This window comes from Microchirus variegatus, assembly GCF_963457635.1.
Source record: "Microchirus variegatus genome assembly, chromosome: 4".
Taxonomy (NCBI): Eukaryota; Metazoa; Chordata; class Actinopteri; order Pleuronectiformes; family Soleidae; genus Microchirus; species Microchirus variegatus.
The window spans coordinates 36,495,268-36,516,293 of record NC_139805.1 but is presented as its reverse complement, the minus strand read 5'-3'; the positions used below and the strand labels follow the sequence as shown (position 1 = coordinate 36,516,293).

The 21,026-nt window shown below is 44.3% G+C and overlaps 1 protein-coding gene across 1 annotated transcript in view; it reads left to right on the top strand.

Annotated features, from left to right (window-relative positions):
• LOC310926230 (cadherin-24-like) overlaps window positions 1–20,428 on the top strand; it is a gene marked incomplete at both ends in the record, with an annotated part of 38,180 nt that extends 17,752 nt beyond the window's left edge. The window contains 9 exons of the mRNA XM_083888328.1: window positions 5,043–5,224; window positions 6,879–7,135; window positions 10,012–10,148; window positions 10,241–10,362; window positions 13,045–13,162; window positions 14,981–15,301; window positions 15,403–15,592; window positions 16,588–16,921; window positions 19,667–20,428. Coding sequence (XP_083744454.1) covers window positions 5,043–5,224; window positions 6,879–7,135; window positions 10,012–10,148; window positions 10,241–10,362; window positions 13,045–13,162; window positions 14,981–15,301; window positions 15,403–15,592; window positions 16,588–16,921; window positions 19,667–20,428 — 2,423 coding nt within the window. The remainder of the gene's footprint in view (window positions 1–5,042; window positions 5,225–6,878; window positions 7,136–10,011; window positions 10,149–10,240; window positions 10,363–13,044; window positions 13,163–14,980; window positions 15,302–15,402; window positions 15,593–16,587; window positions 16,922–19,666) is intronic.
• Between the last annotated feature and the right edge of the window lie 598 nt (window positions 20,429–21,026).

Genomic DNA, 21,026 nt, shown 5'->3' with positions numbered 1-21,026 from the left:
CACTTGCTCTTTGCGGCTCCATCGCTTGTTCTCTGCGCTCCCTTAGTTGTTTTTGCGCTCCCTTTTGCGCTCCCTTATTTGTTCTTTGTGCTCCCTTATTTGTTCTTTGCTCTCACTCACTTGCTCTTTGCGCTCCCTTATTTGTTCTTTACGGTTCCCTCACTTGTTCTTTGCGCTCCTTTATTTGCTCTTTGCGCTCCCTTATTTGTTCTTTGCGCTCCCTTATTTGTTCATTTGCGCTTTGCGCTCTCTTATTTGTTCTTTGCGCTCCCTCACTTGTTATTTACATTCCCTTATTTGTTCTTTACGTTCCCTTATTTGTTCTTTACGCTCCCTCACTTGTTCTTTGCGCTCCCTTTTTGTTCTTTATGGTTCCTTCACTTGTTTTTTGTGCTTATTTGTTTTTTATGCTCCCTGACTTGTGCTTTTTGCTCCCTTAATTGTTCTTTCTGCTCCCTGATTTGTTCTTTGCGCTCCCTCACTTGTTCTTTATGCTCCTTCACTTGTTCATTGCGCTCCCTCACAAAACATTTGATTGTGTTGGAGCCGATAGCGGATTATTCCAGAGAGAGTTTGCGGAACGTGTTGAAGGATGATTACATGTGGCATCTTGACGACTGGATCTTCAGTCGGCGAACACGTCTGTCATGATGTCGCCTCGGGGCCAAAACATGGACCGTACGTCCTTCTCCACTGTTCTCCAAAAGTTCCCCCGGCAGTATTTTTACGGTGACAAATCGTTATGTCATGATTTAATTGACATTCACAGGGTCGGGGTGTGAATTTTTCTTTGTATTTAATCACTAAGAAGTCGTTAATCACATCTATTTTCATCCGTAACACAAGAAAACTGAAGTTCGTAGACCGTAAACTCCCCCACACCAAACCCCATTGAGAAAATCAGTGATTTTCTCAATGGGGTTTGGTGCAGGGAGAGTGAGTGAGTTTACAAACGTCAGTTTCCTGTTGGAAAAGTCTGTCTAACAGTGAAATAAAGTCGCGAGCGCGTTCTATTCAAGATGACGTCGACTTAAGCTGACGTCTTTTTGTTAATGAGCATTTTAGTCACATGGTATTAATTTTAGTGCGTTTAATCGACATTATTTAAATGTGCTCGCGACGATTTAATTTATTTTTGCTTTAATGGCTTTTGTTTTGCTCTTTCTTTGCCCGTTTTTCTTTTAAATAGGTTTCTTTTATTCTTTTGCTCTTTCTTCGACCCTGGTTGTTCTTGAATGAGCTTTATAATTAAATTTGATTCGAGCGTCGTCCGATAAAGCTGCGCGTGACGCATTGTGCAGCAAAGAAGAAGCAATTCCGTCTCAGCGCATAGCGTTTTTACTCAGTCATTATTATCATTATGTGGGGGAGTTTAAGAATAATGCCCGACTTTAAGTAAAAGGCCTCATATTCGATGCTCTTTGAACGTGTGACGGGTGTGATCTCACACAGCAGCTGAATAATTAACCATCAGTGAGATGGAGCTGCGCTGATGAAAAGGGGGAAAGTGTTTCGCCGCACTTTGGCGAGCTGACACGCCGCGCACGAACGCCGAGGTCATTCCTGTTCCTCAGGTGGATGATGATGATGATGGTGATGGTGATGTGATCTGTCGCGGATCGCCGCCCTCGTTTTCACGCCTGCCGCGTTGACGCTTACAACGTTGCGGTGACAAAAAATAAAATCTCACACACTCGTTCATAAATAAGTGAGCGGGACAAACACGGATGAATTAATCAGGGACTGTCACAGAGTTCTGTTCACTCTCGCTCTAACGCGGTGAGTCACGGGGACACGAGGCTTAAGCGAGTGCACTCATTTCTTCTTCTACGTCTGCTTCGTTTTGCAAATTTCCGGCATCGTTTTCATGCCACAGCAAGTGGCAGCTACGGTAGCCGCTAGCAGATAGGTTACAGCTGCCTAAACAGCAAACTACTGCCAAAGCAGCAAACTAGCTAATGCCAAAACTGCAAGCTAGTGGCTCTGTTTTAGCCGCTAACGTCAAAACCTGTTGCCAGCAGCTGCTAGCAGTTAGGTTAAAGCTGCCTAAACAGCAAACGACTGCCAAAACAGCAAGCTAGCTACTGCCAAAACAGCAAGCTAGTGGCTGTTTTAGCTGCTAACGTCAAACCCTGTTGCCTGGAGCTGCTAGCTGCTGCTAGCAGTTAGGTTACAGCTGCCTAAACAGCATACTACTGCCAAAACAGCAAGCTAGCTACTGACAAAACAGCAAATTAGCCACTGCCAAAACGTCAAACTATCTACTGCCAAAACAGCAAGCTAGTGGCTCTGTTTTAGCTGCTAACGTAAAACCCTGTTGCCTGGAGCTGCTAGCTGCTGCTAGCAGTTAGGTTACAGCTGCCTAAACAGCAAACTATTGCCAAAACAGCAAGCTAGCTACTGAAAAAACAGCAAATTAGCTACTGCCAAAACGTCAAACTAGCTACTGCCAAAACAGCAAGCTAGTGGCTCTGTTTTAGCTGCTAACGTCACACCCTGCCGCTAGCAGTTAGGTTACAGCTGCCTAAACAGCAAACGACTGCCAAAACAGCAAGCTAGCTACTGCCAAAACAGCAAGCTAGTGGCTGTTTTAGCTGCTAACGTCAAACCCTGTTGCCTGGAGCTGCTAGCTGCTGCTAGCAGTTAGGTTACAGCTGCCTAAACAGCAAACTACTGCCAAAACAGCAAGCTAGCTACTGACAAAACAGCAAATTAGCCACTGCCAAAACGTCAAACTAGCTACTGCCAAAACAGCAAGCTAGTGGCTCTGTTTTAGCTGCTAACGTAAAACCCTGTTGCCTGGAGCTGCTAGCTGCTGCTAGCAGTTAGGTTACAGCTGCCTAAACAGCAAACTATTGCCAAAACAGCAAGCTAGCTACTGACAAAACAGCAAATTAGCTACTGCCAAAACGTCAAACTAGCTACTGCCAAAACAGCAAGCTAGTGGCTCTGTTTTAGCTGCTAACGTCACACCCTGCCGCTAGCAGTTAGGTTACAGCTGCCTAAACAGCAAACGACTGCCAAAACAGCAAGCTAGCTACTGCCAAAACAGCAAGCTAGTGGCTCTGTTTTAGCTGCTAACGTCAAACCCTGTTGCCTGGAGCTGCTAGCTGCCGCTAGCAGTTAGGTTACAGCTGCCTAAACAGCAAACGACTGCCAAAACAGCAAGCTAGCTACTGCCAAAACAGCAAGCTAGTGGCTCTGTTTTAGCTGCTAACGTCAAACCCTGTTGCCTGGAGCTGCTAGCTGCCGCTAGCAGTTAGGTTACAGCTGCCTAAACAGCAAACTACTGCCAAAACAGCAAGCTAGCTACTGCCAAAACAGCAAATAAGCTACTGCCAAAACGTCAAACTAGCTACTGCCAAAACAGCAAGAAGGTGGCTCTGTTTTAGCTGCTAACGTCAAACCCTGCCGCTAGCAGTTAGGTTACAGCTGCCTAAACAGCAAACGACTGCCAAAACAGCAAGCTAGCTACTGCCAAAACAGCAAGCTAGTGGCTCTGTTTTAGCTGCCAACGTCAAACCCTGTTGCCTGGAGCTGCTAGCTGCCGCTAGCAGTTAGGTTACAGCTGCCTAAACAGCAAACTACTGCCAAAACAGCAAGCTAGCTACTGCCAAAACAGCAAATTAGCTACTGCCAAAACGTCAAACTAGCTACTGCCAAAACAGCAAGAAGGTGGCTCTGTTTTAGCTGCTAACGTCAAACCCTGTTGCCAGCAGCTGCTAGCTGCTGCTAGCAGTTAGGTTACAGCTGCCTAAACAGCAAACTACTGCCAAAACAGCAAGCTAGTGGCTCTGTTTTAGCTGCTAACGTCAAACCCTGTTGCCTGGAGCTGCTAGCTGCTGCTAGCAGTTAGGTTACAGCTGCCTATACAGCAAACTACTGCCAAAACGGCAAACTAGCTAATGCCAAAACGGCAATTAGCTACCGTCAAAACGACAAACGAGCTAATGCCAAGACAGCAAGCTAGTGGCTCTGTTTTAGCTGCTAACGTCACACCCTGCCGCTAGCAGTTAGGTTACAGCTGCCTAAACAGCAAACGACTGCCAAAACAGCAAGCTAGTGGCTCTGTTTTAGCTGCTAACATCAAACCCTGTTGCCTGGAGCAGCTAGCTGCTGCTAGCAGTTAGGTTACAGCTGCCTAAACAGCAAACTACTGCCAAAACAGCAAGCTAGCTACTGCCAAAACAGCAAATAAGCTACTGCCAAAACGTCAAACTAGCTACTTCCAAAACAGCAAGCTAGTGGCTCTGTTTTAGCTGCTAACGTCACACCCTGCCGCTAGCAGTTAGGTTACAGCTGCCTAAACAGCAAACTACTGCCAAAACAGCAAATTAGCTACTACCAAAAAACGTCAAACTAGCTACTGCCAAAACAGCTTCCATTTTGCAAATTCCGGCATCGTTTTCTCGCGCTGTTATCTTCCGCGTTTGTTAGCATGGCCCGTCAGCGATTAACGCTTTTAACGAACCTTGCTTTTCACAATTTTGTTCCAGTGCTCGGTATCTCACTTCATTTTATTAGCGCATTAAAATCATTCACGCACCATTAAAGTGTGAATGAGGAAACCGGAGATGAACCCTGCAGTAACAGGTGAAAAAATTTAAGTTTTATTTTGAAAGTCAGAGGCTGCTAGCCACATGCGGTCCCCCGATCAATGTCAGGCGGGCCAACCACTTCATTTCTAATGGTATAATGACTTATTTCTAACAGATTTTGCATCACAAATACATTTATCATGAGCATATATTGTTCCTTATCAAAACAGACACTTTTATTTTGACATCTAATTTAATATTGTAATGAAAACCATAATTATGTAATATATATATAAAGATTAGGGCTGAAACAATTACTTGATTTTATCGATTACTAAACTAATCGTCAACTATTTTGACAATTGACTAATCGGTTTGAGTGTTTTTTAAGGTTTTCTGATTTTTCAGCTTCTTAAATGTGAATTAAGATCATAATTCAGCATACGATCATATGATGAAATAAGATTTTAACTTCGTCGTTGTTGTTTTCCTCTCTCTCTGCAGGTGCGTGGTCGTTCTCCTTGTCAGAGTTGGCAGCTCCCGGTGTGGAAGTGGGCCGTCTCACCGCCACCGATCCCGACCTGGGAGAAAACGCACAGCTGGAGTTTACGATCTTGGACGCGGAGGAGGCCGAAATATTCAACATAACGGGGAGAGACCAAGAGGGCGTCATCGAGCTCAACAAGGTTAGGGAGGAAAAAACGATGCCCGAACGTAAAGGCTAACATTATACAAACACTGTGCAACCTGTTTTCAGGGCCAATTGATCATTTCCTGAATTTCAAAAATTCATTAAAATTATTCCTTAAGAGGTTTGCAAATATTTTCAACAGATCCTTGTTCAGGAGGATGCCGACTATTAGGATGGTAAATTTCAAGTCATTCCGAGATTATTATTTTTTATGAAGAAAGTCTGCTCACTGTCAAAGTGCATCCAGGAAAATGGATCATTTGGTGAATTTCAAAAATTCCTTAAAATTATTCCTTAAGAGGTTTGCAAATATTTTCAAAGGATCCTTGTTCAGGGTGATGCCGACTATTATGATGGTAAATTTCAAGTCATTCCGAGATACTTTTTGTTTTTGAGAAGAAAGTCAGCTCACTGTCAAAGTGCATCAGGGCAAATGGACAATTTCCTGAATTTCAAAAATTCATTAAAATGATTCCTTAAGAGGTTTGCAAATATTTTCAACAGATCCTTGTTCAGGGCGATGCCGACTATTATGATGGTAAATTTCAAGTCATTCCGAGATACTTTTTGTTTTTGAGACTAATGTCAGCTCACTGCAGCTCTGCGTTAGAAATCTGTGTCCGTCCACAAGCTCACAAATCTCCACTACTACCGAGTGATGCGTGTAGATGTCCTTGACTTTATTTGATTGAATCCAGATCACTGGGTCACTGCAAATAAAGCAAAGGGAGACTTTACGCCCTGCTAGGTGCCTTTAATTTGAATGTTTGTTCTTACTGAACGAGTAAAATTCAACAATACTGCTTAACTTTTAAGTTAATTCCAATATCACTATGTTACACAACTGTTATTTAGTGTAAAATTGCTATAATTTAGTTTGGGTTTTATCTATTAAGTGGATTTGTTTGTACTGGTACTGGTTCAGGCAACGTAGCTGCTACTGTAGCTGATGACATGGCATCTGGCCACAGCAACGGTAGCCGCTAGCAGCTAGGTTACAGCTGCCTAAACAGCAAACTAGCTACTGCCAAAACAGCAAGCTAGCTACTGCCAGAGCATCAAACTAGCTACTGCCAAAACAGCAAATTAGCTACTGCCAACATAGCAAACTAGCTACTGCCAAAGCAACAAGCTAGCTACTGCCAAAACAGCAAGCGAGTGGCTCTGTTTTAGCTGTTTAGCTCAAACACCGCTGCCAGCAGATGTTTGTAGCAGCTAGCTGCTGCGAGGCCTCCTCAAAGGACATGAATATGATGAATAGGTTCAGTGTCTGGTTTACTTTTACTTTAGTAAATATTTTGTGAAACATTTATAGGAGACATTTATGTTATCAGAGCTACTTTAACACTGCTAGTCATGTTGTTCAAAGCTTCATTTTACATTTCTTTTTAAGATATAATTGTTATTTGTTTGAATTAAAGAGTAGAAATACTGTAACTTAGTGATATAAAATAAGTCCAGCGTGGATGATGTGAGCTCTATGGTGAGCTGAAGGTAAAGTACCTTCTTGTTTATGAATTATGAAGCGATGTAAAGTGTGAGTGGTGAGGAAATATAAAGCCCACATGTGAATGAATCATAAATGAAAGGCCGTGTGTAAAGTGTAGCCCGGAGCCTAAAGACTGAAGCTGCATCTGTTTGTTCTTCAGCTCCTGGATTACGAGACACGCAGCTCTTACACGTTCTCTGTGGAAGTGGCCAACCCCGTCGTGGACTCGCGGTTCCTGAGGAAAGGGCCCTTCAAGGACCAGGCCACGGTCCGGGTCATGGTGCTGAACGCCGACGAGCCGCCGCAGTTCTCGCAGAAACGCTACCATCTGAATGTTTCTGAGAACTGTCCACCGGTCTGCGCCGTGGGACGAGTCCACGCCATCGACCCCGACACCGGACAAAGCTCCCTCATCAGGTGGCCGTTACTATATCTGTCTAAAAGGGCAAACTAGCTACTACAAAAGCAGCAAACTATCTATTGCCAAAACAGCAAGCTAGCTACTGCCAAAACAGCAAACTAGCTACTACAAAAGCAGCAAACTATCTACTGGCAAAACAGCAAGCTAGCTACTACCAAAGCAGCAAACTAGCTACCACCAAAGCAGAAAATTTAGCTACTGCCAAAGTAGCAAGTTAGCTACTACCAAAACAGCAAACTAGCTACTGCCAAAACAGCAAGCTCGCTACTGCCAAAATAGCAAGCTAGCTACTACCAAAACAGCAAGCTAGCTACTACCAAAACAGCAAGCTAGCTACTGCCAAAACAGCAAGCTAGCTACTACCAAAACAGCAAGCTAGCTACTGCCAAAACAGCAAACTAGCTTCTACCAAAACAGCAAACTAGCTACTGCCAAAACAGCAAACTAGCTACTGCCAAAACAGCAAGCTCGCTACTGCCAAAATAGCAAGCTAGCTACTACCAAAACAGCAAGCTAGCTACTACCAAAACAGCAAGCTAGCTACTGCCAAAACAGCAAGCTAGCTACTACCAAAACAGCAAGCTAGCTACTGCCAAAACAGCAAACTAGCTTCTACCAAAACAGCAAACTAGCTACTGCCAAAACAGCAAACTAACTACTCCCAAAAGAGCAAGCTAGCTACTAGCAAAGCAGCAAACTAGCTACTACCAAAACAGCAAACTAGCTACTGCCAAAACAGCAAGCTAGCTACTGCCAAAGCAGCAAAGTAGCTTCTACCAAAACAGAGAACTGTCCGCCGATCTGCGCTGTGGGACGAGTCCACGCCTTCGACCCTGACACCGGACAAAGCTCCCTCATCAGTTGGCCGTTACTATATTTGTCTCATGTATTTTCAGTTTCATTAGAAAATGCCTCATTTATCACTGCAAGATATTTTGACCAGAGATTCTTATTCTTCTCAGGTTAGAACCAAAAGAGAATGAATGATTTTGTGTTTACTGACACAGTTAGAGAAAGAACCTGAGGGCTAATTTTTGACATAATAAATATAAAGTGAAGTCTGTTGTTATTTTTTTGCCAAAGTAAGGCAAAATACAGACTTGGCTGAAAATTCTAATTTACTAACTTTGCAGAGCCAGAAGTGGATGCTGCAATTTACTGATGCAGTAAAATTTTGGCAATTTAACTGCTTCAATAACATTTTTATGACCAATAATTGACAATAAAATACAGTATAAACAAAGGATACTCAACATGAAATATGACTCATTTCATTGTTTTATTCAAGGCAAGATTTAAGCACAACAGATAAACTTGATATTCTACTAAATTTGCTTGAAAAAAAACAATTGTATTTCCCTTTTGGCCAGAAAGTTTATTCTTCTATTTATCGTGGATGTTCAAATTAATTTTATCTCACTGAAAAAACATTAACTCAGACATCTTCTTGTCCTTCATGGGAAGAGCTTTCACTGCAGCTACAGCTGCCACTGTAGCTAATGACACTGCATCTGGCCACAGCTACGGTAGCAGCTAGCAGATAGCTTACAGCAAACTAGCTACTGCCAAAACAGCAAACTAGCTACTGCCGAAAACAGCAAGCTAGCTACTGCCAAAACGGCAAGCTAGCTATTGCCAAAGCACAAACTAGCTACTGCCAAAACAGCAAACTAGCTACTACCAAAACAGCAAACTAGCTACTAACAAATCAGCAAACTAGCTACTACCAAAACAGCAAGCTAGCTACTCCCAAAAGAGCAAGCTAGTTACTAACAAAGTAGCAAACTAGCTACTGCCAAAACGGCAAACTAGCTTCTATCAAAACATTAAGCTAGCTACTGCCAAAACAGCAGGCTAGCTACTGCCAAAACAGCAAGCTAGCTACTGCCAAAACGGCAAGCTAGCTACTGCCAAAGCACAAACTAGCTACTGCCAAAACAGCAAGCTAGCTACTCCCAAAAGAGCAAGCTAGCTACTACCAAAGCAGCAAACTAGCGACTACCAAAGCAGCAAGCTAGCTACTGCCAAAACGGCAAGCTAGCTACTGCCAAAGCAGCAAACTAGCTACTACCAAAAGAGCAAACTAGCTACTGCCAAAACGGCAAGCTAGCTACTAACAAAGCAGAAAACTTGCTACTACCAAAACAGCAAGCTAGCTACTGCCAAAACAGCAAGCTAGCTACTGCCAAAACAGCAAGCTAGCTACTACCAAAAGAGCAAGCTAGCTACTACCAAAGCAGCAACGTAGCTTCTACCAAAACATTAAGCTAGCTACTGCCAAAACAGCAAACTATCTACTGCCGAAACAGCAAGCTAGCTACTACCAAAAGAGCAAGCTAGCTACTACCAAAGCAGCAACGTAGCTTCTACCAAAACATTAAGCTAGCTACTGCCAAAACAGCAAGCTAGCTACTGCCAAAGCAGCAAACTAGCTACTACCAAAACAGCAAACTAGCTACTGCCAAAACAGCAAGCTAGCAACTAACAAAGCAGAAAACTTGCTACTACCAAAACAGCAAGCTAGCTACTGCCAAAACAGCAAGCTAGCTACTGCCAAAACAGCAAGCTAGCTACTACCAAAAGAGCAAGCTAGCTACTACCAAAGCAGCAACGTAGCTTCTACCAAAACATTAAGCTAGCTACTGCCAAAACAGCAAACTAGCTACTGACCAAACAGCAAGCTTAGCTACTGCCAAAATAGTAATTTACTAACAACAAAGATTTTACGTGATGTCACTCCCATTTCCGACTCGGATGCTAATAGAACGCAGCATAATAAGCTGACTGCTTGCTGTTAAGAAGCTAGCAACTCCCATTTCATGTAGTGGTAAAAATGAAAGTTTCTCTGTGACTCACCCATCTCCCTCTGCAGATACTCCATCGACCCTCAGTCCGACCCTCAGGCTCTCTTCCGGATCTCCTCAGACGCCGGTTTCATCAGCTCGGTGATGGAGTTGGACCGCGAGCAGGAACAGTGGCACAACATCACTGTCATGGCCACGCAGAGAGGTGTGTCACAGCTCGCACGCCCTGGGGCGACACACGGGGGTCGTCATGAATGATAGAAACTCCACATTAGTGTCACTTCCCGTTTCTTTCAGACAATCCCAACCTGGTGTCCAGGGTCGTGGTTGCCATAGAGACACTGGACCAGAATGACAATGCTCCAGAGCTGGACAGGCAGTACTCGACATCTGTGTGCGACTCCAGCGCTCCCGGACAGGTACGTTATAAATTCTCTCTGTCGCTATAGATTTCTTACTTTTTTTAAAGCTGATATTGAAATGCCACACAGGGCGGACAAGTGGCTAGCCGTGTCTCACAGCAAGAAGGTCACATTTGGATCAGAGTTCTCAAACTCGCGGGCCTCACTCGTATAGAGTTCTAGTAGCTGACGTTTCATAATGAAGATAACTTTTTCACCTCAATAAACGTACAACAGTAAGGCCCCGTCCCAATACCTCAGCTAACCCTAAATATTTGCCCTAACCCTAAATTTTGCGCGTTCACGTGTAGAAATTGCGATTTTGCCCTTATAATTAACCCTCAAAAATGTTTTTTTCAACAAAAATGGCGGCCACATCGGCCGAGGAACAATTTCGTTGTAATATATTTCCGCAAATAAGCACGTTACAATGTCGAAGTGTGTTGGAATATGTTGGTTTGATATACGTCACTAATGTCAGAAAATAACTGATTATTTATAAAAGCAGCTAGCTAAGTAGCTAGCTAGCTAGCTAGCGGCTATTTGCAGAGTGCTTCGAGAGAGTAATGCCCGTCATGTAGAGCTACATAACGCGCAAACGCTCTCAAAGCACTCGGTAAATAGCTGCTAGCTAGCTAGTTAGCTAAATAGCCCCTAGCTAGCTCTGCTACATCTGGGTAGTTTTGTCAGTGTTTCGGATGTGTGTACCGGCGTTCAATCGAGCACGAATACCCTGGACTTGTCAGATTTCAATCACATTTGTGATATAGCGTTGACTAGGACAGAGAAAAACTGGCGTCGACGGAGAAAAACAAACACAGCCAACACAACAGACAACACAACAGCTGGATCCGCCGGCATTTTTCCTGAATGAAAATAGTAGCACGCTCCACCAGTAGAATTGTAGTAAAAAATGTAGTTGCGTACAGTCTGTGTTTTAGTGACACACGTGTGTCATGTTATTTCTCAGTGCAAGCTAGCTACTGCCAAAACAGCAAGCTAGCAACTAACAAAGCAGGAAACTAGCTACTTCCAAAACAGCAAGCTAGCTACTACCAAAGCAGCAAACTAGCTTTTACCAAAGCAGCAAACTAGCTTCTACCAAAGCAGCAAACTAGCTTCTACCAAAGCAGCAAACTAGCTTCTATCAAAACATTACGCTAGCTACTGCCAAAACAGCAAGCTAGCTACTGCCAAAACAGCAATCTAGCTACTGCCCAAACAGCAAGCTAGCAACTAACAAAGCAGCAAACTAGCTACTGCCAAAACTGCAAGCTAGCTACTGCAACACAGCAAGCTAGCTACTACCAAAGCAGCAAACTGGCTTCTACCAAAGCAGCAAACTAGCTTCTATCAAAACATTAAGCTAGCTGCTACCAAAACATCAAGCCAGCTACTGCCAAAACAGCAAGCTATCAACTAACAAATCAGAAAACTAGCTACTGCCAAAACAGCAAACTAGCTACCAAAACATCAAGCTAGCTACTGCCAAAACAGCAATCTAGCTACTGCCCAAACAGCAAGCTAGCAACTAACAAAGCAGCAAAGTAGCTACTGCCAAAACAGCAAGCTAGCAACTAACAAAGCAGCAAACTAGCTACTGCCAAAACTGCAAGCTAGCTACTGCAACACAGCAAGCTAGCTACTACCAAAGCAGCAAACTGGCTTCTACCAAAGCAGCAAACTAGCTTCTATCAAAACATTAAGCTAGCTGCTACCAAAACATCAAGCCAGCTACTGCCAAAACAGCAAGCTAGCAACTAACAAATCAGAAAACTAGCTACTGCCAAAACAGCAAACTAGCTACCAAAACATCAAGCTAGCTACTGCCAAAACAGCAATCTAGCTACTGCCCAAACAGCAAGCTAGCAACTAACAAAGCAGCAAAGTAGCTACTGCCAAAACAGCAAGCTAGCAACTAACAAAGCAGCAAACTAGCTACTGCCAAAACTGCAAGCTAGCTACTGCAACACAGCAAGCTAGCTACTACCAAAGCAGCAAACTGGCTTCTACCAAAGCAGCAAACTAGCTTCTATCAAAACATTAAGCTAGCTGCTACCAAAACATCAAGCCAGCTACTGCCAAAACAGCAAGCTAGCAACTAACAAATCAGAAAACTAGCTACTGCCAAAACAGCAAACTAACTCCAACATGTTGAATCCAGCAATTTCCGGATCATTTAGTTTCAATGGAAACAACAAAATGCTAACTGCAAACTGCTAAAAATGTAGTCGCGTACAGTCGGTCAGTCAATTTCTCAGTGCTGCCACCCGGTGTTCCTGCCAGCTGGGTGCTTTTACTGCAGCGGGACAGTGTTTGCTTTAGCAGCAGCAGCTAAAAGCAGCTGTGATGCAGTGTGAGGAGAGTGAAGCGTAAACGGTGAAATTAAAACGCAGCAAAACTGGATTTCACGTTTCATTGTTTCCCCCTTTTAAATCCCCCTGTGGTGGACTCACATCACCACTGCACTGAGGTAATTATAGAAGGAAAATAACTGTGAACGGTTGTGGTGAAAACAAAGTCATGACAATAATACAAAAACAACAAGGTTGGATTGAATAAAAATCGGACACATACAGACAGTTACTCTGATTTAAAAGATTCACCTCATTCAAAGATGCTTTGAATGAGGTTTCACTTAAGACGTTTTCTATTATTTTGTATAAACGGAGCGTTAAAAGAGAACTTCCTGTCGTGCAGGTGGTTCAGGTTCTTCGAGCCATCGACAGAGACCAGGGAGGTCAGGACTCTCTGATCCACTTCAGCGTCCCCCCAGAGTCCAGCTCTGGACTCAATCTCACCATCAGGGAAACTGGAGGTAACTTGGTGTCATATTCACTACTAGGCCACGCCCCCCTGCACTGACCCCTCCCCTCTCATCGCCCTCATTTGTATATTTCCGGGCTGTTTGCATACTCGTGCAAAAAGGCACCAGGGGTCGCTATACCTGTCATATCTCAATCTCCATGGATTTAAACGTGCGTAGTGAACTCTGTTTGGCAGGAACGATTTTCCTGCCAACATGGCGGTGTAAACAAACCTGGGAACTCTATAATCAGCCGTTTTTGCAATAGAAATCCACTCTACTGCAGTTTTAATACACAAAACTGAGACCAGCATGCCTCTGTATTTATGTTTTAATGCCTAAATGCTCTGTGTTCTAAGGGTTAAAGTGCGTAGTGAACTCTTGCAGAAGCTTTTCCTGCCAACATGGCGGTGTAAACAAACCTGTGGGAACTCTATAATCAGCCATTTTTGCTATGGAAATCCACTCTACTGCAGTTTAAATACACAAAACTGGGCCCTGCGTGCCTCGGTATATATGTTTTACTGCCTAAATGCTCTGTGTTCTAAGGGTTAAAGTGCATAGTGAACTCTCCCAGAAGCTTTTCCTGCCAACATGGCGGTTTTAGCAAACCTGTGGGAACTCTATAATCAGCCGTTTTTGCGATAGAAATCCTCTCTACTGCAGTTTTAATACACAAAACTGGGCCCTGCGTTTAATTTTAAGGCCTAAATGCTCTGTTTTTAAGGGTTAAAGTGCATGGTTAACTCTTGCAGAAGCTTTTCCTGCCAACATGGCGGTGTAAACAAACCTGCGGGAACTCTATAATCAGCTGTTTTTGCTATGGAAATCCTCTCTACTGCAGTTTTAATATACAAAACTGAGACCTGCGTGCCTCTGTATATATGTTTTACTGCCTAAATGCTCTGTGTTCTAAGGGTTAAATTGCGTAGTGAACTCTTGCAGAAGCTTTTCCTGCCAACATGGCGGTGTAAACAAACCTGTGGGAACTCTATAATCAGCCGTTTTTGCGATAGAAATCCACTCTACTGCAGTTTTAATACACAAAACTGGGACCTGCGTTTAATTTGAAGGCCTAAATGCTCTGTGTTCTAAGGGTTAAAGTGCGTAGTGAACTCTCACAGAAGCTCTTCCTGCCAACATGGCGGTGTAAACAAACCTTTGGGAACTCTATAATCAGCCGTTTTTGCAATAGAAATCCACTCTACTGCAGTTTTAATACACAAAACTGGGACCTGCGTGCCTCTGTATATATGTTTTAAGGGTGTGTTCTAAGGGTTAAAGTGCATAGTGAACTCTCACAGAAGCTTTTCCTGCCAACATGGCGGTGTAAACAAACCTGTGAGAACTCTATAATCAGCCATTTTTGCTATGGAAATCCACTATACTGCAATTTTAATACACAAAACTGGTACCTGCATTTAATTTTAAGGCCTAAATGCTCTGTGTTTTAAGGGTTAAAGTGCATGGTTAACTCTTGCAGAAGCTTTTCCTGCCAACATGGCGGTGTAAACAAACCTGTGGAAACTCTATAATCAGCTGTTTTTGCTATGGAAATCCTGTCTACTGCAAATTTAATACACAAAACTAGGGCCTGCGTTTAATTTGAGGCATGTATATATGTTTTAAGGCCTAAATGCTCTGTGGTTTAAAGTGCGTAGTTAACTTTTCCTGCCAACATGGCGGTGTAAACAAACCTGCATGTGGAAATAATCTATATAATCAATGTTTTTGCTGTATAAATCCTGCCTGTTACAGTTTTAATACACAACACAGGCTAAAACTGAGACCTGCGTGTTGTGCAGTGACCTTGTTTCATCTCATTTGTAGCGACGTCCTCCGGCGTGACGGCTAACCTGGTGCTACAGTCTGCGCTGGAGCCCGCGCCCGGCTTCTCCTCGTCCTCGCTCACGCTCCTGGTGCCGGTGGTGCTGCGCGACGTCGCCTCGGGTCTGACCAACACCGGCACGGTCACGCTGACCGTGTGTCCGTGCGTGCGCGGCGGCATGCAGACGGAGGACAGGGGGCGCCAGAGGGACAGGAAGTGGGAGAGACACGCCGTGTGCCTGCCAGTGCCGTCGTCCGCGCCCTCGCTCATCTTCAGCCTGGTCACGTTGCTGGCCATGCTAGCCTGCATCACCACGCTGCTGGGTACGTCTGTCTGTGAGTGTGTGTGTGTGAGCTTCTCAGGGTCAGGTAAATCTCCCGTAATGTGTGATCACGTGTGTGGGTGTCTCTACTTCGCCCTCTAGTGGTGTGTGCGCTCTCGCTGTCGTTGCGCCACCAGAAGCGAGACGCCCACTGCGCCTCGGAGGAGGACGACGTCCGCGAGAACATCATCTCCTACGACGACGAGGGCGGCGGGGAGGCGGACACCGCCGCCTTCGACATCACGGCGCTGCAGAGCATGCACAGGATTCAGCACATGAACCATAGGAACATGTGAGACCCAAAACCTGGTCCTAATGACACAGAGACTCATTCCCTATGCTCGGCTTAAATTAATCACTGTAGCTGTAGCTGCTACTGTACGCTAGCAGATAGTTTACATCAAACTAGCTACTGCCAAAACATCAAACTAGCTGCTGCCAAAACAGCAAACTAGCAAGCAAGTTAGCTACTGCCAAAACAGGAAACTGGCTGCTGCAAAAACAACAAGTTAGTTACTGCCAAAGCAGCAAACTAGCTACTAACAAAGCAGCAAACTAGCTACTGCCAAAACGGCAAGCTAGCTAATGCCAAAGCAGTAAACTAGCTGCTGTCAAAACAGCAAATTCGCTACTGTCAACGCAGCAAACTAGCTACTAACAAAGCAGCAAACTAGCTACTGCCAAAACAGCAAGCTAGCTACTGCCAAAACGGCAAGCTAGCTACTGCCAAAACAGCAAACTAGCTAATGCCAAAATAGCAAGCTAGCTACTGCCAAAACAGCAAGCTAGCTACTGCCAAAACAGCAAACTAGCTACTGCCAAAAAATGTAAATTAAAATATTATTTACTAAAATCTCCAATTAAGAGTTTAGAAATTGAGGAATGGATTTAATAAAGTCCGGTGGTCCAGGGACGACAGAGATTATTTTAATCCTTCAATTTAAACTGAAATAAGATAAGATAAAATAAAATAATCCTTTATTCGTCTCACGTGGGAAATTTGCAGTGTTTCCGCAGCGTAAACTCACAACAATGGAGAAAAGTAGAAGTAAGATAAGGAAATAAAGATTATTAAAGACTATTTAATATGTTTAATTTGACAATAAATACAAATTATTCAATTGTGTATACATATATTAGCAGAAAAAGGTTGGTGTAAATGCAAAGAAAACACAGAAAAATATTACGTACATATTTTAAATTAAAAACATAATAAGCAAACACACAATGTATTGAAATATTATGGGTTGAATAAATAATTAATTCTAATTTAAATCAAACTTACAGATGGTTCACGCAGCAGAATCCCCAGAGGGTCAGGACGTACAGCTGGAGCCGTAACCCTCGCCTCGGCCTGGACCCTCAGCAGCGCCCAGGCTCCGCCCCCCTCTACGGACGCCTCTGCTACGGCGTGCACGCGCTGCCCGTGCTCGCCGATTACCCGACGGGGCCTCTGGAGGCCGGCGTGCAGCTGACGCCGCTGACCACCGGGGGGCTCGGTGGAGCGGCTCAGCGCGTCGTCCAGGACCACTTTGAACGCGCGCACGCACACGCGCTGAGCCGGAGACGAGAGGACGGTGACTCGGCGATAAACACGGCTGAGGTCAAAGAGGAGGTCAAGGTCAGGAGACACGCACACAAACACACAAATACGTGACAGCAGGTCCAATTATTATTTTTCAGTTTCCTGTATTGGTTGGGGAATGCTGACTCAGCATTTCCAACTGTTTTTGTCCCTTTTTGTTTGTTGGTTGAGAATGCTGAGTCATCATTTGCAACCATTATAGTCCAGTTTCTTTATTGCTTGAAAATGCCAAATCATAATTTCCAACCTTGTAGTCCTGTTTCTTTATTGCTTGAGAATGCCGAGTCATCATTTGCAACCATTGAGGTCCTGTTTCTTTATTGCTTGAGAATGCTGAGTCATCATTTCCAAACTCGTAGTCCTGTTTCTTTATTGCTTGAAAATGCTGAGTCATCATTTGCAACTGTTTTTGTTCCCTTTTTGTTTGTTGGTTGTGAATGCTGAGTCATCATTTTTAACTATTGTTTACCAGATTTGTTGTGTTGGTTGAGAATGCTGAGTCATCATTTCCAACCTCGTAGACCTGTTTCTTTATTGCTTGAGAATGCTGAGTCATCATTTGCAACTATTGAGGTCCTGTTTCTTTATTGCTTGAGAATGCTGAGTCATCATTTCTAACTATTGTTTACTAGATTTTTTTGGTTGGTTGAGAATGCTGAGTCATCATTTCCAACCATTGTAGTCCTGTTTCTGTATTGCTTGAGAAAATGCTGAGTCACCATTTGTAAGGATTGTCCTGTTTTGTTTGTTGGTTGAGAATGCTGAGTCATTATTTCTAACTATTGTTTACCAGATTTGTTTGTTGGTTGAGAATGCTGAGTCAGCATTTCCAACCTCGTAGTCCTGCTTCTTTATTGCTTGAGAATGCTGAGTCATCATTTGCAACCATTCTAGTCCTGTTTCTTTATTGCTTAAGAATACTGAGTCAGCATTTTCAACTATTGTTTACCAGATTTGTTGGTTGGTTGAGAATGCTGAGTCATCATTTGCAACCATTGAGGTCCTGTTTCTTTATTGCTTGAGAATGCCGAGTCAGCATTTCCAACCTCGTAGTCCTGTTTCTTTATTGCCTGAGAATGCTGAGTCATCATTTGCAACTATTGTTTACTAGATTTTTTGGTTGGTTGAGAATGCTGAGTCATCATTTCCAGCCATTGTAGTTCTGTTTCTTTATTGCTTGAGAATGCTGAGTCATCATTTCCAACCTCGTAGACCTGTTTCTTTATTGCTTGAGAATGCTGAGTCATCATTTGCAACCATTGAGGTCCTGTTTCTTTATTGCTTGAGAATGCTGAGTCATCATTTCCAACCTCGTTGTCCTGTTTCTTTATTGCTTGAGAATGCTGAGTCATCATTTGCAACTGTTTTTGTTCCCTTTTTGTTTGTTGGTTGTGAATGCTGAGTCATCATTTTTAACTATTGTTTACCAGATTTGTTGGTTGGTTGAGAATGCTGAGTCATCATTTCCAACCTCGTAGACCTGTTTCTTTATTGCTTGAGAATTCCGAGTCATCATTTCTAATTATTGTTTACTAGATTTGTTGGTTGGTTGAGAATGCTGAGTCATCATTTGCAACCATTGAGGTCCTGTTTCTTTATTGCTTGAGAATGCTGAGTCATCATTTGCAACCATTGAGGTCCTGTTTCTTTATTGCTTGAGAATGCTGAGTCATCATTTCCAACCTCGTAGACCTGTTTCTTTATTGCTTGAGAATGCTGAGTCATCATTTCTAACTATTGTTTACTCGATTTTTTGGTTGGTTGAGAATGCTGAGTCATCATTTCCAACCATTGTAGTGCTGTTTCTTTATTGCTTGAAAATGCTGAGTCATCATTTCCAACCTCGTAGACCTGTTTCTTTATTGCTTGAGAATGCTGAGTCATCATTTCCAACCATTGTAGTGCTGTTTCTTTATTGCTTGAGAATGCTGAGTCATCATTTCCAACCTCGTAGACCTGTTTCTTTATTGCTTGAGAATGCTGAGTCATCATTTCCAACCTCGTAGACCTGTTTCTTTATTGCTTGAGAATGCTGAGTCATCATTTGCAACCATTGAGGTCCTGTTTCTTTATTGCTTGAGAATGCTGAGTCATCATTTGCAACCATTGAGGTCCTGTTTCTTTATTGCTTGAGAATGCTGAGTCATCATTTGCAACCATTGAGGTCCTGTTTCTTTATTGCTTGAGAATTCCGAGTCATCATTTCTAATTATTGTTTACTAGATTTGTTGGTTGCTTGAGAATGCTGAGTCATCATTTCCAACCATTGTAGTCCTGTTTCTTTATTGCTTGAGAATGCTGAGTCATCATTTTTAACTATTGTTTGCCAGATTTGTTGGTTGGTTGAGAATGCTGTCAGCATTTCCAACCTCGTAGTCCTGCTTCTTTATTGCTTGAAAATGCCAAGTCATCATTTCCAACCATTGCAATCCTGTTTCTTTATTTCTTGACAATGCTGAGTCAGCATTTGCAACCATTGTAGTCCAACTCAGCATTTTCAAATATTGTTTTCCCATTGCCTTTATTGTTAGGGAATGCTGAGTCATCGTTTCCATCTAACATTTCCCTGTTTTTTGTTGGTTGACGACGTTGAATTTTGTGCCGTTTGTTTTTTCCGTGCTTACGTTATTGGTCGGGGATGCTGAGTCAGCACTTTCTACCATTCCTTTCCTGTTTCCTTTTGGACCGAGAATGCCGAGTCAGCGTTTCACGCGTTTCCTGTTTCCTTCGGCTCGTTTGTCTATATCGTTTTTGTCTCCGTGTCTTCGTCTCTGTCTTCAGACTGAACCGGCGAACGACAACAACGTCGACGGCGACGACGACGACGACGACTCAGCGACGCCGCCGAACCCGCCGGAGCCGCGGCCCGAGTCGTCGCAGACTCGCGCGAGCACCGGCGCCACCAGCTGCACGCTGGACGACGTGGACACCGACTCCTCCTCCTTCTTCCTCGCCGCCGCCTCGGAGACGAGTTACCCTCCGGCGTACGACACGTACAGCGTCGTGGGCTCGCTCAACAGAGGCTCGGGCGCTAACGGCGGCGCGTTGTACCCGGCGCCGTCGCAGCTACTGAGCATGTGCAGACTCCAGAGAAAGGAGCCGCCCTTTAGCAGCGGCTGGCCTGCGATGACGGCGGCGGCGGCGGCGGTGCCCTCGAACCCGCCGCGGCCTCTCCACATGGAGGACCTCCTAAAGATCCGCCTGGATCGGGTGACCTTTGACCCGTCGCAGCCGCCCTACGACTCGCTGCAGACGTACGAGTTTGAGGGGCGCGACTCGAGGGCGGAGTCTCTGAGCTCGCTGGAGAGCGAGCGGGGCGGGGAGGAGGCGGGGCCAGAGGCGGGGCCGGAGGGGGGCGGAGGGCTGGAGGAGCTGAACCAGCGGTTTCAGAGGCTGGTGGAGGTCGTACGAGAGCGCGAGAGGGGGAGGGCAGCGCGGGGAGGCGGGGCTACACAGGCCACGCCCACACAGGCCACGCCCAGCGGGACTCCAAACACACTGATGAAGGACAAAGAGAAAGAAGTGCAGCGATGGGACTTTTAGACGGAACAGAAATGAGAAATGAGACTCTTTCGAGTGATGGATCTTCACTGGATATGCTGTGAGTGCCCCCTACTGCTGAGAAAGGGTAAAAAACTATTGATTTTAGTCATTAAACAATTCAAAATCGACGTTATTTTAAGACTTCTCCAACAGGAAACTGAAGTTCGTAGACCGTAAACTCTCCCACACCAAACCCCATAGAGAAAATCAGCGATTTTAGCTCACGCGGACACAGCGGCTGCTGGTCTACTGCTGCCTCGTGTGGTCACTTTGTGTCACTGAGGTCAATCCGAACGAAGATTTTCAAAAGCCGAATTGACAAAATGAGACATTTGAACCTGGTGATGGAGGCAGCAGTGGATCAACAACTCCTGTGAACTCCTGTGTCTCTGTGATGTTAAAATCACTGATTTTCTCTATGGGGTTTGGTGTGTGGGGAGAAAAATGTCAGTTTTCACGCGGAAAAGTCTCTTTAATGGCAAAATAAAGCCCTTTAGTGTTTGAAATCCTCCGTTCGGCACGATCCCCGGATAAATATTGACTTTTTAAACATTTCCTTTGCCGTGTCTCAGTTTAGTTGTCACTGCAGGGGGCGCTC